This window comes from Enhydra lutris, unplaced genomic scaffold (assembly GCF_002288905.1).
Source record: "Enhydra lutris kenyoni isolate GAN:26980312 unplaced genomic scaffold, ASM228890v2 scaffoldscaffold86, whole genome shotgun sequence".
Classification (NCBI taxonomy): domain Eukaryota; kingdom Metazoa; phylum Chordata; class Mammalia; order Carnivora; family Mustelidae; genus Enhydra; species Enhydra lutris.
In genome coordinates this window covers 3,328,632-3,346,749 of record NW_019154170.1, presented here as the reverse complement: position 1 = coordinate 3,346,749, position 18,118 = coordinate 3,328,632, and the positions used below count along the sequence as shown (strand labels likewise).

Genomic DNA, 18,118 nt, shown 5'->3' with positions numbered 1-18,118 from the left:
AGAGGGTTAGCGACACATCGGGGTCATGTGTGTGTGTGTGTGTGTGTGTGTAGACCCTCCAGGGCCAGGGCCTCAGGGCCTCTACTCACCTGCTCTCCCCTCAGCCCCCTGCACCCCCTCCCACTCTCCAGAGCCTGCCCTTCCCCCATAGCTGCTGACAGCCCCCTTTCCCCGCACCGCACTCCATGTCCTTCATCCCCGGGAGCGGTCAGCCTCATCCAGAGCCGCCTCCATCAGTGCCCCCTGGGGCCGCTGCGCAGCACCGGGACTTGTGGGGGTGGGCTGCCCTGCTAGAGCGCACTCGGCCTGAGCCTGGGCTGCACAAAGACACAGGGGCCGCCGCCCCATTTCCCAAGCTCAGCTGCGTGCCAGGCTCTGCCCCAAGCTCCCTCTGCACCAAAACCGCCTCTCCCTCAGACACATGCCCTGTTACTGCCTGGTTTTACAGAGGCGGGAAGCTCCTGGGCCAGGGACTCAGAGTGAGCAGGGGACGGGACCTGGGCTTGCCACCAAAAGGCTCCGAGGCTACACCTTTAATGACCACACTCTCCTGCAACTCCTGCAGGTAGAGCCTCCAGGGGCTGGGCCTCTCCCTTCAGACTGGGCGCTCATGACGACAGAGCTACGTCTCCCCCACCAGACTAGGTGTCTTTGAAGGCGTGACCATGCCTGCCCTATCCAACTGAGACTCCTAAGGATAGCCTCTTGTCTCCTCCATTAGACTAGGGGCCCCTAAAAGCAGGGCTGTATCTCGCAAGAGACAGGAAACCCCTGAAATCAGAGCCATGCCTTCTCCATCAGACTGAATGCCCCAGAGGGTAGAATCAGCCTCCCCTATCAGACTGGGAGCCTATTAAGGCATGCACCTGTCTCCTCCAACAGACTGAGGCTTCTGAAGTCAAGACCATGCCTCTCCCATCAGACTGTGGGTTTTAAAAGGCAAGGCTGTGTCTAGGAGCTTCTTAGGGCAGAGATTGTCTCTTCTATCGGAGTAGGAGCTCCTAGGGCAGGGCTACATCTCCTCCATCAGATTAGGAGTATTTAGGCCCCACTGTGAGCTGCCCCATCTTATCCTGGTGTCTTGACTCCCATCCCCGCTCCAGACTGACTGCTCCATGAGACAAGAGTGAGGGGACAGAGAAAGCAGGCACAGCCCCCACCCAGGGATCCCAACTGGCTCCTTCTCAAGGTCCCACCCACCCAAAGCATATATTGAGCACCTACTGTGTGCCACGTCATAGGATATTATTGGGCCATAAAAGGAATGAAGCTCTCTCACACACACGAGGATGAACCTTGGAAATGGTGAGTCCTCTCATGAACCAGCCACAAAAAACCACATAGTGTGGGATTCCACTTACATGAGAGGTCCAGGACAGGCCTGTCCAGAGGGACAGAAAGTGGACTAGAGGTGTCAGGGGCGGGAGAAGTGGGGGGGAGAATGGAGAATGGAGAGAATGGAACTCCCACATAGGGATGGGGTTTCTCGTTGGGGTGAGGAGAATGTTCTGAAATGAGTGGTGATGATTGTATGATCTTTTGAACATTCTCAACCTGAAATGCACACTTTAAGCGCGTAAATTGTAGAGCATGTGAATTGCATTAAAAAAAAAAAAAAAAAAAGGTGCTCCAAACAGTGTCCAAAAGCGCTCAGCAGAGGTTAGCTATCCTCCCAGCTCAGAGAGCTGTGTCACCACCCAAGGTCAGGGGGCTGGGATTCCAGAAAAGGCTGCACCCAGGAGATGCCCCTGATACAGGGCCTCTCAGACCCCGGGATGGAGGGCATGGGGAGGGAGAAAGCCTCAGCCCAGGACCCCTAGACCATCCCACCTGCTCGCCTTTGTCCATGCAGGGCCCCCCTCCACTGCCCATCAACACGCCGAAACCCAGGAGTTCCCGTGGCTCTTCAAGGGCACACCGCAAGGTCACTAGGCCCCCAGCCCCTCCTCATCCTCGCTGCTCCTCCCCGAACCCCTTTGCGGCAGAGGCGGGGCACCCCAGGAGCAGTGAGCTCAAAAGCGCAGGAAAGTCAAACGCCAGGAAAGTCAAATGCCGTTTGATTCTGCCTCGGGGGCCTCTAATTGCTATTCCTGACACACGCTGTAATTAGAAGGCCCCTTTCAAATATTTATACCTCAGACGTCTCCTATTTATCCGACAGGGAGAGGGCTCAGATTTGATGAGATCTGTCAACAGCTCATCCCCGAGCCGGGAATTGCCTTGCGGCTGACAGAAAACAGGACAATTACCCGCCGTGCTCCCCAGCAGTCCCCAGGGACACTGTCTTGTCGCTGATCAAAGAGGGCTGGGTTGGGGGGGGCGGGTGGAGGGGCTGCAGGAGGGGGACTGAGTTCAACAGGTTCATGTGGGCGACACAGCCAAAGCCGGGAAGGGGACATATGGAAGCCCCTGCTGCCATGAGGGACTTTGCCTGCTCAGCTCTGGACCTCAGCGTTGTCGCCTGGAAAGTGGGGCTGACCGTGGGGCAGAGGTGGAGAAATGCTGATCCCACAAAGACACTCTAGAGGGTCTTAAGAGCCACCCCAGCCAGCCCCCCACCCCCGCCAGGCCGCACAGTGCAGGCAGACCTGAGCTGTGGGGGGGCTCTGAGCAGGTCCTCCCCCCTCAGTGCCTCAGTTTCCCCATGGGAAAAAGTAACTCCCTTCTGCCGATCCTTCCTTCAGCTCTCTGGGGATTTCCCGTTAGAACCCCTGCTAGAAACCAGGAAAGCCAGGCACAGACAGCATAGACATGGCCCCGACTCACTGTTCCTCCCCAGGGGCCTTTTCCCAACAGTGTCAGCTCTGACTTCTGCTCTGGCTTCCCTCCCTTCCAAGCCTCAGGCACCAGGCCACCTTGGGGGCTGAGGTGGTGGGACAGAGCACTGGGAGAAGGGAATCTGCAGTCCCGTTCTTCCTGATCACCCCCTCTTACTTCAGTATTAGGGGGAGCTGAGCAAGCCCCCTTAGAATGAAAGAAAACCCATGTTTGCTCTGGAATTGGCCAGCACACCCCTTTGCTTCCCTTATCCCAGATCTCTTACTGTCCTCGCCCCCCAGACAGCTGCAGCTGCTAACAGGCAGCCAGGCCAGGCGAGACCCCTCTCATTTCTGTCCCCCTCCCTGCCTCCACCCCCAGAAGCCACAAAGGGACAGATGCTGAGGACCCGCGCCAGGCACAGATACCATCTCCCTTCCCAAGGCCAGCTGCCCCAGCCCCCCTCTCCCATGCTGCAATCAGTCCCCTGGGTTGGGGGTGGTTTGCAGAGAAGAGTCCTCTTGGGGAGGGGACGCCAGAACCCTCTCCCTTCCGCTCCCCGCTGCTTCCTTCAGCTCCATCAATATCAATTTTAGCCAGTGACCTCTGGAACAATCCGGCTGGTCAGTTGCGCCGCCAGATACTGGTTCAATTTCAACCCTCAACAGTGGTCGCTCTCACCCCCTCTGCTGGTCAGTTTTACCCCCTCTTGCGGTCACATCCAGACTCCCATTTCCCGGCCAATTTCCACCTCGCATCCCTCTCCCCGCTGCTCCCCAAGGCTCCCCGCCTCTGCACCTCTCGCTCCCCTGAGCAAGGTCAGCCCTGTCGGTTCCCACCTCCCGCTCTCCTCGCTCGCTCCTGCCAGCCGCGGTCCTCCGGGTCAGTGTCCAGCTGCCGCGGCCTCGGCCCCGCGACTCCCGCCCCGCACCCCCTTCCCTCGGCGGGCAGAGGCTCCCCTCCCTTCCCAGAACAGCTGAAGGTCTCAGTCACCTCCGAGGGGGGCGCAGGGGGAGCGGTGGGGGCGGGGGAAGCCGCGGAGGGGGAGGCGGGGAAGCCTTGACGTCGCTGCCCGGGACGCGGCCGGGGGCCGGTAGCGGCTGGAGCGGCCGCCTGCGCGCCCCCTCCCCAAAGTCCCACCTCCCGGCCGCGGCGGGGAAAGTCTCTCCGAAAGCGTGAAGGGGGATTGGAGGAGGTTTTATTTCCCTTTGTGCGGGTGGCTGGGGCCGGATCGAGGCGGCCGGGCCGGGGGCTGCGGGACCCGGGCTCCCCCCCGGAGCGGAGAGGAGCGCAACAAAGGATGCGCCGCGCGGAGGTCACCGTCCCCGCGGCCCAACTTTGCGCGCGGCGCCCGCGCCCCGGGGGAGACCGCCCGCGGCCCTGAGGACCCAGGCGTCCGTGCTGAGCCGGGCTGGGGGCGCCCGCCGGCGGCGCTTTCCCCGACTCCCGGCCGCAGAAGGGAATCCCGGAGCTTCCCGGAGGCGGCGGGCGGCCGAGCCGCGCACGGGGACCGAGCTTCCCGCGGAAACTCCGCGCGCTTCCGCGGATGCCCCTCGCCCTGGCCCGACCACCCGGCGCTCGGCGCTCAGGGCCCTGCGGGGCGCCCCCTTCCCCTGCCGTCCTTGCGGAGCCGGGCTAAGGTGGACTTTTGCTCTCCTTCTTCCTCTTCTTAACCACCCCCCTTCTCCTTCTTTTCTCTTTTCACCGCCTTCTGAGCCCAGCCAAGGGACACACCTGATCTTTTTCCTCCCCCTCCCTTCCTCCTCCCACGCCTCCTCCTCCCCCTCCTCCTGCCTCCCCCCTTCTCCCCGGGGACTCTGCGGAGAAAGGGGTGCGGGAAGGGGGCATGTGGGTCCCCCTCTGACAGTGGCCAGGTCTGGCGCGACACACGCACCGATGGCCAGGTGGCTGCGGGACTACCTGGGCTTCGGCGGTCGGAGGCCCCCTCCGCAGCCGCCGGCCCCAGACTACACGGAGAGCGACATCCTGAGGGCCTACCGCGAGCAGAAGAATCTGGACTTCGAGGACCCCTATGAGGACTCAGACAGCCGCCTGGAGCCCGACCCCGCCGGCCCCGGGGACTCCAAGGGCCTCGGAGACGCCAAGTACGACTCTCCCAAGCACCGGCTCATCAAGGTGGAGGCTGCCGACATGGCCAGAGCCAAGGTCTTGCTGGGCAGCCCTGGGGAAGAGGTGCGTGGCTAAGTCCCAGATGCTGGGTGGCCCCAGGAGACTGGGCGGGGAAGGCCAGGCTGGGTTTCCTGGATTTGGGGGACCTTGTTTTATGGGGCAGGCCGGGGCTCCCCAATCCCCCACCTCCTTAGCGGAATCTGATTTTTGTCCCTTTCCAGGGGTCAGCACTGGTTGTCCTACTATCTCTCTGGCCCTGCTTTGTCCCCCTGTCCTCCTGCTTCCTGCTCCCCACTCCCTAGTCCCCTTCCCTCAGCTTCCCCAAATAGGTCTGAGTGAGTCCAGCCCTGGTGAGCCCTGGAACCCCCAGCACTGTGCCCCTCCTCTGTTACTACTCCCATTTCAAAGAAGGGGAAACCAAGGCTCACTGAAGAGAAGCAAGTGGCCCAAGGTCAATGGCCCTAGTTCCTTACAACTTGACCCAGATCTGCCTCCAGTGCCCATGCTTTTCCAGTATTTTTCCTAGAGAATCAGGGAGTTGATCCCAAATCCTTGGGGTGGAGACAGACAGATGATTTGAGGAAGGTCACACAAGGCTGTGTCAGGCAGTGATTAAGAGCCCAGAGGAAGGGGTGCCTGGGTGGCTCCGTGGGTTAAAGCCTCTGCCTTTGACTCAGGTCATGATCCCAGGGTCCTCGGATCGAGCCCCACATCAGAGATCAGATCTGCTCAGCAGGGAGCCTGCTTTCCTTCCTCTCTCTCTGCCTGCCTCTCTGCCTACTTGTGATCTCTGTCTGTCAAATAAATAATAAATAAAATCTTAAAAAAAAAAAAAAAGAGCCCAGAGGAAGGAAGGAGGCAGGGACTCCAGGAAGCAGACCACCTGGGATGAAACCCTGCCTCTTATTTACCAGCTGTGTGACCCTTGGCAAGTCACTTACCCTCTCTGTGGCTTGGTTTCCTGATCTGTAAAATGGGGCTAATGTACTTCTGGATGTTGGGATTACAAGGAAACACATGTGAAGTATTTAGAACACGGCTCGCAGCTGATAGACATTAAAATTATTATTTTTTTAAAGATTCTATTTATTTTATTGGAGATAGAGCACACGCGCACAAGTTGGGTGCGGGGGAGAGACGGAGAGGGAGAAGTGGCCCCACAGAGCAGGGAGTCCCCATCGAGCAGGGAACGATCCCAGGACCCAGGATCCAGGATCCCAGGATCATGACCTGAGCCAAAGGCAGACGCCTAACCAACTGAGTCACCCAGGGGTCCCGACATTAAAATTACTGAAGGAGGGAGTTGGGGCTGTGTGGCAGGAGGAGAAATGGGAAGCTGGCATCTGAATGCAAACCTGGTGCGTGGGACAGAGGACTCCCTACCCCAGAGACAATGAGCTTCGTGGAGGGGAAGAGTCAGCCAACCAGAGGTGCACCATCACCCCAGAGGGGGTGTCTAGGGCTGGGCTTGGTCCCCCTGTAGCCCTTGCCACTCACTCCCTTACTTCTCTACTTCTCTCTCCAGCTGGAGCTCGACATGGAGTACTCAGACCCCTTTGATGCCCAGCCTCCCCCGCCACCTTCAGAGGATGGCTACATGGAGCCCTACGACGCCCAGCGGGCCGTGAGCGGTGAATGAGCGCAGCTTGGGAGAGGGGGACGGGGTCCCCGGTGGGTGTGGGAGCTGACCAGTGTTCTCGGCTCCCCCAGAACTACCGTGCAAGGGGGTGCAGCTGTACGACACTCCCTATGAGGAGCAAGACCAAGAGCCAGGAGATGGAGCCCTTTCTGGAAGTAAACCTCGCCAGAGCCGGCTGCCTCAGGAAGACGAGCGGCCAGCGGATGAGTATGACCAGCCCTGGGAGTGGAAGAAAGATCACATCTCCAAGGCGTTTGCAGGTACCCCTCCAACCCAGGCCTTGACCCTCCCCAGGCCCCGGATATCCACGTCCATTTCCTGCTCTGGTCTATCCTCTGAGTCAACTTACAAAATAGACCCCCAATCACCTGCCACCGGGGCAGTTTATTCATTCCCACTAAAGTGTGAATGGCTGATAATGGCACAGCCCTCTTCCTAGGAGAACTTGTACCTTCCTCGAGAACAGAAACTCCTTCAAAGCACCCGTGGGGCTCATTGTAGTGCAGGGATAGGCTTTGGGGTCAGGGGAGGCCTGGATTTGTGTCACTTGCTTGGGCAAAGTGCTTTATCTTTCAGTATCGGTCCCCTCCCCCCATCAAATGGGGATCACCGTAGCAGCTACAGAACATGCTGGGTGCCAGCAAGTGTTCCCACGGGCGCTGCTGGGGAACAGGGTAGCATTTCTTAGTAACTATCACTAGGCGGGCTTGGGGTCAAGTCCCGAGTTGGGGAAGCACGGGACAAGTCTGTGGCCTCGGTTTCCTCTTTTGTCAAAGGGTAACGATATGGTCAGCTTTAAGAAATGAAATAACTTGTGCGAACCCAGGTATAACTGGGAGGGAGACTGGGGCTCAGTGCCTCACCCTACCTGGCCTACCTTGGGTGGGGGGTGTCTAGCTCTAGGACTTGGCCAGAATGTGCAGAATCTGCAGAATGACCAACCCTAACGCATCCCTCGCCCCCTCCGAGGGTTTGTACCTCGTGGATCTGCCCCGCCCTCGCCAGCCACCACGCTTAGAAGTGACCACACCCCTTTCTTCTGAAGGCTGATTGGCTGCTCCTGGGCCAATCCTGCCCAGTCCTTAAACCCAGCCCCTCCTACCTTGGATTCTGATAGGTTGCCCAAGTTGGCACCGCCCTCCCGCTGAGTGCATTGGCTTACCCCGGTCCCGCCCCTCCCAGGTGGGTTGGACTTAACCCTTTCCTCTCTAACCCTCCAGTGCAGTTTGACAGTCCCGAGTGGGAAAGGACCGCAGGTTCAGCCAAAGACCTTCGGAGACCCCCATCCAGGAGCCCCCAGCCCGCAGAGCGCGTGGACCCGGCCCTACCCCTGGAGAAACAGCCGTGAGTGGGGAAGCTGACGTTGGAGGAGCCGGGCTGAATCCCTCCCCATCCCATACCAGCTGCAGACTCCAGTCCTCGGACTGGGGGGCCGGGGGAAGTACGACTCATTCATTCCCCTCATCCCTGTCTTCGAGTAACCCTCACTGGGTGCCGGAGCCTGCCGTGCGTCAGACATCTAGCTTAGGTGCAAAGCAGAATCACGTGGCATCTCATTCCTCTGGCATCGGAGTCTGGGTTCAGATCTCTGCATCTCTTGGCTGGGTAGCTTTGGGCAAGTCCCTTAACCTCTCTGAACTTAGGGCTCAAACCCCCAAGATGATACGCAGCTCAAACAGAGCTCCTGAGCCTGAGGGTAAAGAGATGGAAATCACCCTCACCCCCAGGAGATCTTGGGATGGAACTAAGAGGAGCAGGGTTTTGGGGGGTCCCAACTTTGGGCTGGAGTGCAGTGCACTAGCTGGGAGGGGCTGGGCCTTCTCCGTGTCTCTCCAGCCCAGCAGCTCCTCCGGGAGCTCCCCAAAAGCCCGCTGAGCCCAGCCCAGTGAGGTGGGGAACTAGGCATTTCCTTTAAAGCCCTCCAGTTCCAAAGACGCCACGGCGTGTTCGTCACAGTTATTCCCAAAACCCCTTAGGTGGGCCAGACAGAACTGACTGATGAACACGGAGGTACAGGGGGAGGCGTTTCTTCGCTGTTCCATTTTCTTTCAATACAAAACCCACGAAGTCTGTGTGACGCTCCTCTGTCTTGAGCCCTTGCTACAACCGCTAACCTCTCTCTGAGCACATTCAGTTCAATATTAAGTGAACGATGGTACACGTGGGCAGGTGGGTGGGGATACGGGGTGCGGGAAATCTCCAGAAGGCCAGATGCAGCAAGTGGTTCAACTTGAAGGACTAAGGAAGAGGAAACAGGACTCTGGGGACCCAGCCCAGGGAGGCTGTAAAGATCCAGGTCAGGTGGATCTTTTGAACCAGAGGGAGCAGCTCCATGTGGACCCGGGCTCAGCTGCCCAGCAGGGAAAACCGAGTCCGCCTGAAAACCAGGCTCTGCTAGAGAAGCCCAGGGGAATTGTTCTCACTCATTTGCCTGGAGCTCACAAGTCCTGGAAAGGGCTGTGCCTGCACCAGCCCCCAGGGGTGTGTTTGCAGGGGGATCGCCCTTTATGAGACATCTGCCCCCGCCCCCTAGGTGGTTTCACGGCCCACTGAGCCGGGCAGACGCTGAGAATCTCCTGTCTCTCTGCAAGGCAGGCAGCTACCTCGTGCGGCTCAGCGAGACCAGTCCCCAAGACTGCTCCCTGTCCCTCAGGTGAGCCCCCAGCCCCCTGAAGGGACCGAGGCTCACAGGACTCCCTGCCTCTGGCTTTCCGGCTTTGGCTTTTGGGTTTTTTGGTGGGAGCAGAGGGTGGCGCCAGCAGCCAGTGGGCAGGGCTTCTAGGGAGGCCACAAGCCTGTTTCCAACTGAGAGTGAGCACCCTGTCACTGGGGGTATGCAAGAAGGTGGAGTGCAAGCCATCCAGTAGATCTAGGATGTGAGGGAGGTGGGAAACTAGATATTTCCTTTAAACTCCACCAGCCCAAAAGTTGAAGCATACCCACTGTGTCTCTCGGGGCCAGAATCTCCTAGTGGCCCTGCAGGCATTTGACTTTGAGACCCTGATTCTACAAGCTTCTCTGCCTAAGATTCCAAGTGTGTGTGATTATAAAAAGCCCCAGAACTCGACTAGGCATCTGAGTGTGAGATTCCTGAAAGGGCAAGATTGAAGAGGGCTTGGAGAATCGCTTTAAATCCTGCCTCTGCCACTTTACAGCTGTGTTGCCTTAGCTAAATGACTCAGCCTTTCTGGGCCTTGCTTTTCTCATCTACGAAATGAAGATATAAATAGCGCCTGCTTCATGGTAATACTGCCACTAGGAAATGAAACACACACTCATGTGTGCACAGGCACACGGAACTGAGACTAGTGCCCCAGCAACAGGATGTGTTTCACTCATTTTAGTCATGATAAGATCATTCCCAGGTTCAAAGTCATTCCACTCATCAGAGATACAAGAAAGGAAAGGGGCTCCGGACTGGGGGTTAACTCGTGGGAAGCCCAGGAAGGGTAGCGCAAGGGCTCAGAAGGTTTGGGGGGAAAGTGTAGCCTGACCTCAGGGGAGGAGCCGCCACCAGGTAGGACCTCCAGCGGCCTTTAGAGCACATAGGCAGGCAAGGCATCCCTGCCAATGGGGAACAAGCCCAGAGCTTGGGCCCCAAGTGGCCATTGAGCAGAAATATTTGGGAATGCCAGCTGCCAGCTTCTGGGGATCACGAGGGGCGGTGGGTCTCTAGGGTCGGAGACCGTGAGCAGGTTGGGCGTGATCAAGGCGCTCTGTGATGCCTGTTCCCCAGGAGCAGCCAGAGCTTCCTGCACCTGAAGTTCGCGCGGACCCGAGAGAACCAGTTCGTGCTGGGTCAGCACAGCGGCCCCTTCGCCAGCGTGCCAGAGCTGGTCCTGCATTACAGCTCCCGGCCGCTGCCTGTACAGGGCGCCGAGCACCTTGCCCTGCTGTACCCAGTGGTCACGCAGAACCCCTGACCCCAGCACCTTCAGCCCCTGCCCGCACCCGGCGGGCCCAGAATCACTGGCTGCGAGCACTAGAGGTTTTTCCAGAGACTCGCCATCCCTCCAGGCCCTGGGTCTTCCTCAGTGCTGCCTTCTTGGCCCTCCTCTTAGGTGCTAAGGTCCAGAATTGTGTCGCCAAGCACTTCTCTGGCCTGGAAAATAAATAAGTTATTGTGTGTTTCAAGTGTCCTTTCTGGGAGGCGGGGATCCCAGCCCCAGGGAGAGGAGAGGGTGAGTGACCCTTAGACCCTTAGAAGGGAAGGTCATCCCCAGCTCCACTTGGGAGATGACTTGGGAGTGAAGCCTGAATTACTCATGGGGGCCGGGGTGGGGGATCACAAGTAATAGAGCCCGGGGTAGGCAGGGAGAGAGCGTATGAGGTCAGAGGAAAACCCGGACAGCTGATACAGACAGATACAAAGATGGAGAAACCGAGGGGGGAGGCTCTCAGGCCAGCCCTGCCCCCACCCGGCCCCTCCCTCACACCCAGGCAGACAGCCGTGGCCTGATGCTGCTGCGGAAAGGACATCTGTCCCCATGGAAACAGCAGAAGTGGGGGAGGGGAGCTGATCCCAGCTGGTGTCACATCAAGGTGACAGTCGGGCAGGAGACTGGGGGCGGGGTGTGTGATAAATTCCAGGGAGCCCCAATGTCTCCCGTCACCCTTCATCTCCACACTGACCGGGGGGTGGGGGGTGCTTCCAGCTCAAGGCGCTGTGTGGAAGTTGGGGACATCGCTTCTCTGCTAATTGGACATGACACTCCAAGGATAAGAGGGGGGAGCTGGCCAGTCATCACAGAGCCCCCTCGCCACAGTGGACCCCCCCCCCAGCCATCCTGGGTCTCAGGAAGCCCCAGACGACCCCTCAGACATCTTTAACACCCCCAACATCACAAAATCTGGCTTTCCTTTATAAGCCTTTATTGATTGCTTTGGGGGTGAGGGAGGAGACCAGCGTTACAGTAATGAGGACGGGGTCTTGGGCTGGGCTGTTGGACTCCCTGACTCTTTGGGAAATCAGTCACATTTTCACATGGCCGTTGGTGGGAGGGGGTCTTTTCTGGGGTTTCGAGTCGTCTTCCCACTTCAAGGAGCCCTCCTGGCCTCTGCTGCCCCGAGGGGCGTGGGTCAGGGGAGACGCGGGCAGTAGATATAGGGTGATTCGACCTGGGGCTGGGGCAAGTCTTCTGGGCCAGGCGCTGCTGGGGGCTAGGAGGCTGGGGGAAAGAGATCGAATAGAAGCTCTGACTCTTCTGGTCCTCCCTGGGGATGTCCAGCACCTTCCCCTCCGCACGCCACGCCTTAGTTTTCTTTGGGGCCCCCCGGGGCTGGTAGAGGACGTTCCCGTAGAGAGGATGCGCTGCAAGGGTGGGAGGGAGGGAGGACACACGCTGAGGCGAAAATCCCATGAGACAGCCTGGCTTTCCCCAGCCTACCTCTGCTTCTGCCAAACAGGAACGTTTCTCCTTTTATTCCCCTCCTCTCGCCCGCCCCGCGCAGCCCCACCCGCCCTCCCTCCCGGTCGAGCCGCTGCAGTTCCCGCCTCCGCCACGCGGGGGCAGGGCGGCGGCGGAACGCGTCTGCCGCCCGCCCAGACCCCCGAGCGCTCACCTGAGTCCTCGCGCCTGCTGCGACAGCGGCCCCACACCCAGGCGCTCAGCGCGATGGCGGCCACGGCCACGCCCCCTGCCACCAGCGGCGCCAGCGGGAGTCCTGGGGAGGGGGAGTTCGGGACGGTCTGACGGGGGGCGGGGCGCGGGCGGCGGGGCGGGCGGCGGGGCTGGGGCTCACCTGCGTCGGTGGTCTGGTTCGGGGACCCGCCATCTGCAGGGAAGAAACCTGTGTCTCGGGGGCAACTTCGAGTCCAATCTCCACCCTTCAGGGTCAGGGCCCCCCACCCCACAAGGAGTCAGGATTCTGCCCCTGCCATGTTGCCTGAGTCCGAGCAGGTGTCCCTCTGGACCTGTTTCCTCTTCTATGAGCGAGGCGGCCCATTTCGGCCTTGCTTGGTCCTTGTGAAACAATCGCCGAGCGGATGTTTTTCATCCTGAGCTCCACCATCCTTGCCACGAACCCCATAACTCCCTTAAGAGGTTCCACCATTCCCATCACAAGCCCTGTCGTCCCCATAAACCCCATCACTGACATCAGGAGCCCCATCCTTCCCACCGGGAGATACCCGATACTGGTCATGGGATCCACCATCTTTAGGGCTCCGGGGTTTTTGTTGTTGTTGTTGTTGTTTTGTTTTAGCTCAACTCTGCTGTCAAGCCCATTTTTCGTACAAGGAAACCGAGTCTCAGTCTGAGTCACTGGAGTCCCGCACCCAGGCAGCAACACCGTCCTGCTTTGAACAGAGGTGTCGCTCACCTCAGCTCCCCTTTCCTTTTCTGCTTTAGGAAAAAGAAAGAAAGGAAAAGAAAAGAAAAGATAGAAGGAAAAAGCTTATACAGTCCTGAACTTTTGAGTCTTGCTGAATAACCAGGATAACAGACATAAATAGTCACTTAGGTTTACTGAGGACTTATCATGTTCCAGACCCCATAATAAACGCTTTCGATACAATTACTTCAAATCCACCTAACTCATAGCTAAGGAAACAGGCACAGAGGGGCCAAGTTACTTGCCCAAGGTCACACAGCAAGTGAACAGCTGTGTGAGGACATGGGGGACATGTTTCCAGGTCTGTGTAGTTGACAAAAACTCCAGCCAAAGGTTCCTGGTGTGACTAAGATGAGGCCCAGTGTCCCGACCTCTTCATCGTGAATGTTTTAAAGTTGGTGTTGTGGGGGGGGGGCGCTGGGTGGCTCAGTCTGTGGGTTAAGTGTCTGCCTTCAGCTCAGATTGTGATCCTGGGGTCCTGGGATCGAGCCCCTGCGTTGGGCAGGGAGCCTGCTTCTCGCTCTGCTTCTGCCTCTCTCTCTGTCACTCATGAAGAAATAAATAAAATCTTAAAAAGAAAATAAAGTTGGCATTGGTCCCTGGGGGCTACCAAGCAGCTGTTGGTGGGGGGGGGGGCCAGCTGCGTGGAGCTGGACACGCGCCTGCCCACACCCCTGCAGATGTCCACAATGCACAGCCTGGTGCCTCCACTACCAGATTCTGCTAACTGCTAACTGCTCCTCTCATTACTGGAAGGTGGGGGCAGGCAAGACGGCCATGGCGCACCGCCCTAGAGGCAGGCGGTGGGAGGGTACTGCCAACCAGAGAGCAATGGTCACCTCTTTGGGCCAGGAACTGGGGAGGCACTCTGTCCTGTCTCATGCGTTGAGGAACCTCAGAACTATCTGTCCTTACGCACTCTGAAACTGAAACATTCTAAAAGCCTACTGAAAATATTCAAGATTCTGCAATTCCAAGACTCTAGAATCTTCTATTCCTTTACGTCAGTGTTTCTCAACCTTTTTTCATTACCACCTCCCCCAAAGAGACTTTTAAAATCGTACTTTGTTTCCCCGTGACATTTTAGTACCACAGACATAGTGTGACTCTCTTTTTGTACTGTCCATACATCCATACCTTATACAGAAAAAAGCAAAATTTTCATTGCTCCCCGAGAACCAATTCTTGCTTCCTGAGGAGCAAGATTCCCCATTAAGAATGCTGTAGTTTTAAGAGCCTAGAATTTTACACCGCTAGGATTCAAAATCTGCATGATTCTGTCTTATGGTTCGAGATTCTCAAATAGTCTGAGGCACAACAGAAATGTGTACATAGGCTAGCCAACGACCAGCTGAAAACTGCTCACAGTGCCCTTATTCGTGATTGCCAACAACTGGGAGCTGTGCAAATGCCCATCACGGGAAATTGGATTGGAGGACGGACAGCGGTGGATCTACAGCAAAGAGAAAGAACATTCCGCTGCTGCATGACCGGGATGGACGGACCTTCTGGCTGAGTGGGGGGAAGTCAGTGTTGAATGAAGGAAGCCAGACACAAAAAAGAATGCACTCTGTGATTTCCCTTAAGTAGCACACAAAGCCAGCGAAGTACGTCTATGCGGCTAAAAGACAGGATAATGGGTGTGGGCTTGGTTGGGGGAAAGGGATGTGGGAGGCAGGAAATCTTGTTTCTTGAGCAAGGTGGTGGTGCAAGGGGAGTTCGGGAAGAAGGCTCAGCAAACTACAGCCTGTGGACCCAATGAGGCCCACTGATTGTTTTTTTTTAAATAAAGTATTATTGGAACCTAGCCCCACCCATTCGCGCCCGTCAGGTCTAGGGCGGCTTTCACACTGTAACGGCAGAGTGGAGTCAAACATAGAACACAGAGCAGGAAGTATGTACTCTGTGGCCCTTTCCAGAATGTTTGCTGAGTCCTGGTCTCGAATTATAAGTTTCAGCATGTCTTTGGTTCTGCGAGTCTAGAACTGGATGTTCTTGACTTTGCAGGATCTCTGTTTCTAAGAATCCTGTTGGAAGAATTTAGAGTTTATGTTCCCAGGACTTTGAGATTCTAGAACCTTAAGATCCCTTCTTCCCTCCATGGGCCCCCATACCTTTCACCACCAGGAGCTGCGTGCCATTGCCCTGCTTCATGTTCAGGTTAGGAATCTCCTCGGTGACAGAACACACATAGTCCCCACTGTCGTTGAGGCTCACGTGGTCCAGCCGCAGGGTGAGATTGCCAGGTGGCTTCCAGGAAAGTTGTCCCCGGGGCCCACAGGCCTCCAGGCTGAGGCTGCCGTTGGTGATGTGCGGCTCACACAGGGACACGCCGTCCTTGGTCCACTCAACACGGAGCCGCTCCCAGACTTGGGACTGTATCACTTGGCAGGCCAAGGTCACCCGGCTGCCCGAAGTCGCCCGCAGCCACTTGGGCTCCTGCTGCACTCTCAGGCCTGTGGCTCCTTGCAGGATGAGGGGATACAAGAGAGTAAGGCTGTCCTGTGTGTGTGTGTGTGTGTGTGTGACTCACTCCCCTCCTGAGCCCAGCCCACAGGGCTGACGCTACATGATCTGAGCCTCAAAGTCCTCTCCTTCTCCTTCTTCTTCTTTTTAAAGATTTTGTCTATTTATTTGACAGAGAGCGTGAAAGAACACAAGCAGAGGGAGCAGTAGAGGCAGAGGGAGAAGCAGACTCCCCGCTGAGCAGGGAGCCCGATGTTTTATTTATTTGAGAGAGAGAGAGAGCACGCAAGCAGGAGGAAGGGCAGGGGGAGAGGGAATTTCGAGCAGACACCCCCGCACACACACACACTGAACTCAAATCCCCATGTCAGGATCCCATGACCCTGAGATCATGACCAGAGCTGAGATCAGGAGTCGGACATTCAACCAACTGAGCCAGCCAGCCGGCCCCCGATTTAAGTTTTAAAAAGATCACCCTGACTGCTATGGTAAGAACAGACTGTGGGGTGTGGGTGGGGGTCAGGGTGGCTGGGGGATGAGGGCCAGGAGCATAGGCACAGACTGAACCCTGGAAAAAAGCAATCCGCAGAGGAATGGATTGCAAGAGGGAAAGAGGGACAGTAGCAGATTCCCAAGGTTTCAGCCTCAGGGACCATGTGAATGGCGGTGGCTTTGGGCCAATATGGAGGACCCTGACAGAAGACCAGGGCTGGAGTAGAAGAAAAGTTTGCCCTGGGCCCCCCGAGATGTCTGAGGTGTCTGTCCGAGCCCCCAGAAGGGGTGCGTTTGGCTCAAGATGCTGGCATCTGAGATGTGATCGCTCCTGATGCTGGAGAGGTGAGATCCAGGCCGAGGGAACAGCAGGTGCGAGGTCCCAGAGGTGGGATCGAACTTGGTGTGTCAGAAGAAAAAAAGGAAAGAGAGAGACAGAGACAGAGAGAGAATGAGAGAAGGAAGGAAGAGAGGGCGCCTGGGTGGCTCAGTCACTTAAGCCTCTGCCTTCAGCTCAGGCCATGATCCTAAGGTCCTGGGATCGAGCCTCGCATCGGGCTCCCTGCTCAGCAGGAAGCCTGCTTCTCCCTCTCCCTCTGCTTGCCTCTCCGCTCTTGCTCTCTGTCAAATAAATAAATAAATAAAATATTAAAAAAAAAAAAAGGAAGGAAGGAAGGAAGCAAGCAAGAAAGAAAAGCGAACAGGCCGCACAAGGGTGAGAAAGGGAATGCCGTGGAGGGAGAAGAAAGACGCCAGCGGCACCAGCTCACGCAAGCCTGGTGTGTAGGTGCTGGTGTGAGTTCTACTCTACGGACCCACTCCGAGTATCCTGCTACAACCTTCAGCCCTCGCAAGCTTCTGAGTATCACAGAGAAGCAGTCCCTGTCTAGCAAAGCACAGAGTTTCGTTTCGAGGGGCTCAAAACCAGGGGGCAGGCTGCTGAGATGATGGGCAACAGGAGGGAGGACGGTGGTGGGGGGCAAGTACTCACCCCAGAACTGCACCAGGAGGACAAGCGCTGTGCCCAGGGACTCCATTCCTGGCCCACCAGGCACCCCTCTCCTGGCTAGCGTCCCACCCTCACCCCATCTCCCCAACCCCCACCATCCTAAGTGACAGACTTCCTGCCACAAGCTCCACCCCCGTCACGGATGCAGATGTGACACCCAGGCCAGAGGTCTAGTAATTAAACCTGCTTAGAGCCCCACTTCCTCTCCTCAGGTGCCTGGGTTTCCCTAAAGATTTTTCATTTTTGCTTTTTTTTAATCTGAAAGGCAGTATGTGTACGTAAATGGGATAATGCATTCCAGTGAGAGCAAATCTTTCCGGGAGATGCTATTCAAACACACCTGAGGGCCCCTGGGTGGCTCAGCAGGTAAGCGGCTGCCTTCCCCTCAGGCCATGATCCCAGGTGCTGGGATCGAGCCCCGCATCAGGCTCCCTGCTCAGCACGGAGTCTGCTTCTCCCTCTCCCTCTGCCTGCTGCTCCCTCTGCTTGTGCTCTCTCTCTCTCTCTGTCAAATAAAGAAATAAATAAAATCTTTTTAAAAAAAGATTAGTTATTTCTTTATTTGACACAGAGAGATCACAAGTAGGCAGAGAGGCAGGCAGAGAGAGAGGGGGAAGCAGGCTCCCTGCTGAGCAAAGAGGCCCAAGCGGGGCTCGATCCCAGCACCTGGGATCATGACCTGAGCCGAAGGCAGACGCTTACCTGCTGAGCCACCCAGGCGCCCCAATAAGTAAAATCTTTTAAAAAATAAAAATAAAAAATAAACACACCTGAGCTGGGGATGGGATGCACATTGGGAGTTTAGGGAATGCAGGTGCGGGGACAGGGGGCTGGGAGAGGAGGCCTGAGCTTGGACTGAAGATCAGAATCCTGGCTTCCGGTATTTGGCCCCCAAAGCAACCTCCTTTAAGGTTCAGAGTAGATTTGCACTGATGGCTTCAGGTCCCACAACAGGTATGGGGGCTTCCCCTGTCCCCACAGACTGCAGAGAAGTTTGGGGGCCCAGTTGAGGGGGGTTCATAGGCCCTGGAATTTCTGCCAACCCTGCATCAGTCACCCAGTGGCTGGGAGGAGGTGACTTCAGGCCTCAGTGTGTCACCGCAATCACGTGATGACCTCTTTTCTCACCCAAAAAGAAGAGGGCCCATGTGCTCTGGGACAGTGTTGTTCCTATCAACCACAGGATGACCTCTGCCTGCCGTGACACTCTGCCCACACAGCCCCAGCGGACGCACACAGCTTCCCAGCCTCCCCTGCCCAGGCCACCTCCTCCCCTCTGGCTGACTTTCCTC

The 18,118-nt window shown here is 57.2% G+C and overlaps 2 protein-coding genes across 2 annotated transcripts; one reads left to right on the top strand and one right to left on the bottom strand.

The window, feature by feature from the left end:
- The first annotated feature begins 4,584 nt into the window (after positions 1–4,584).
- Positions 4,585–10,449, top strand: LOC111161895 (Src homology 2 domain containing transforming protein D). Its single transcript, XM_022525956.1, has 6 exons — positions 4,585–4,950; positions 6,413–6,518; positions 6,598–6,786; positions 7,747–7,870; positions 9,060–9,179; positions 10,263–10,449. Exons 1-6 carry the CDS (start codon positions 4,654–4,656, stop codon positions 10,447–10,449), a joined length of 1,023 nt encoding a protein of 340 aa, XP_022381664.1. The 5' UTR covers positions 4,585–4,653.
- A 1,184-nt stretch (positions 10,450–11,633) lies between these two features.
- Positions 11,634–16,909, bottom strand: LOC111161762 (transmembrane and immunoglobulin domain containing 2). Its single transcript, XM_022525691.1, has 5 exons — positions 16,809–16,909; positions 14,974–15,324; positions 12,269–12,301; positions 12,089–12,190; positions 11,634–11,694 (listed from the first exon to the last, which is right to left on the bottom strand). The coding sequence occupies exons 1-5, from the start codon at positions 16,852–16,854 to the stop codon at positions 11,687–11,689; spliced, it is 540 nt and encodes a 179-aa protein (XP_022381399.1). The 5' UTR covers positions 16,855–16,909; the 3' UTR covers positions 11,634–11,686.
- Between the last annotated feature and the right edge of the window lie 1,209 nt (positions 16,910–18,118).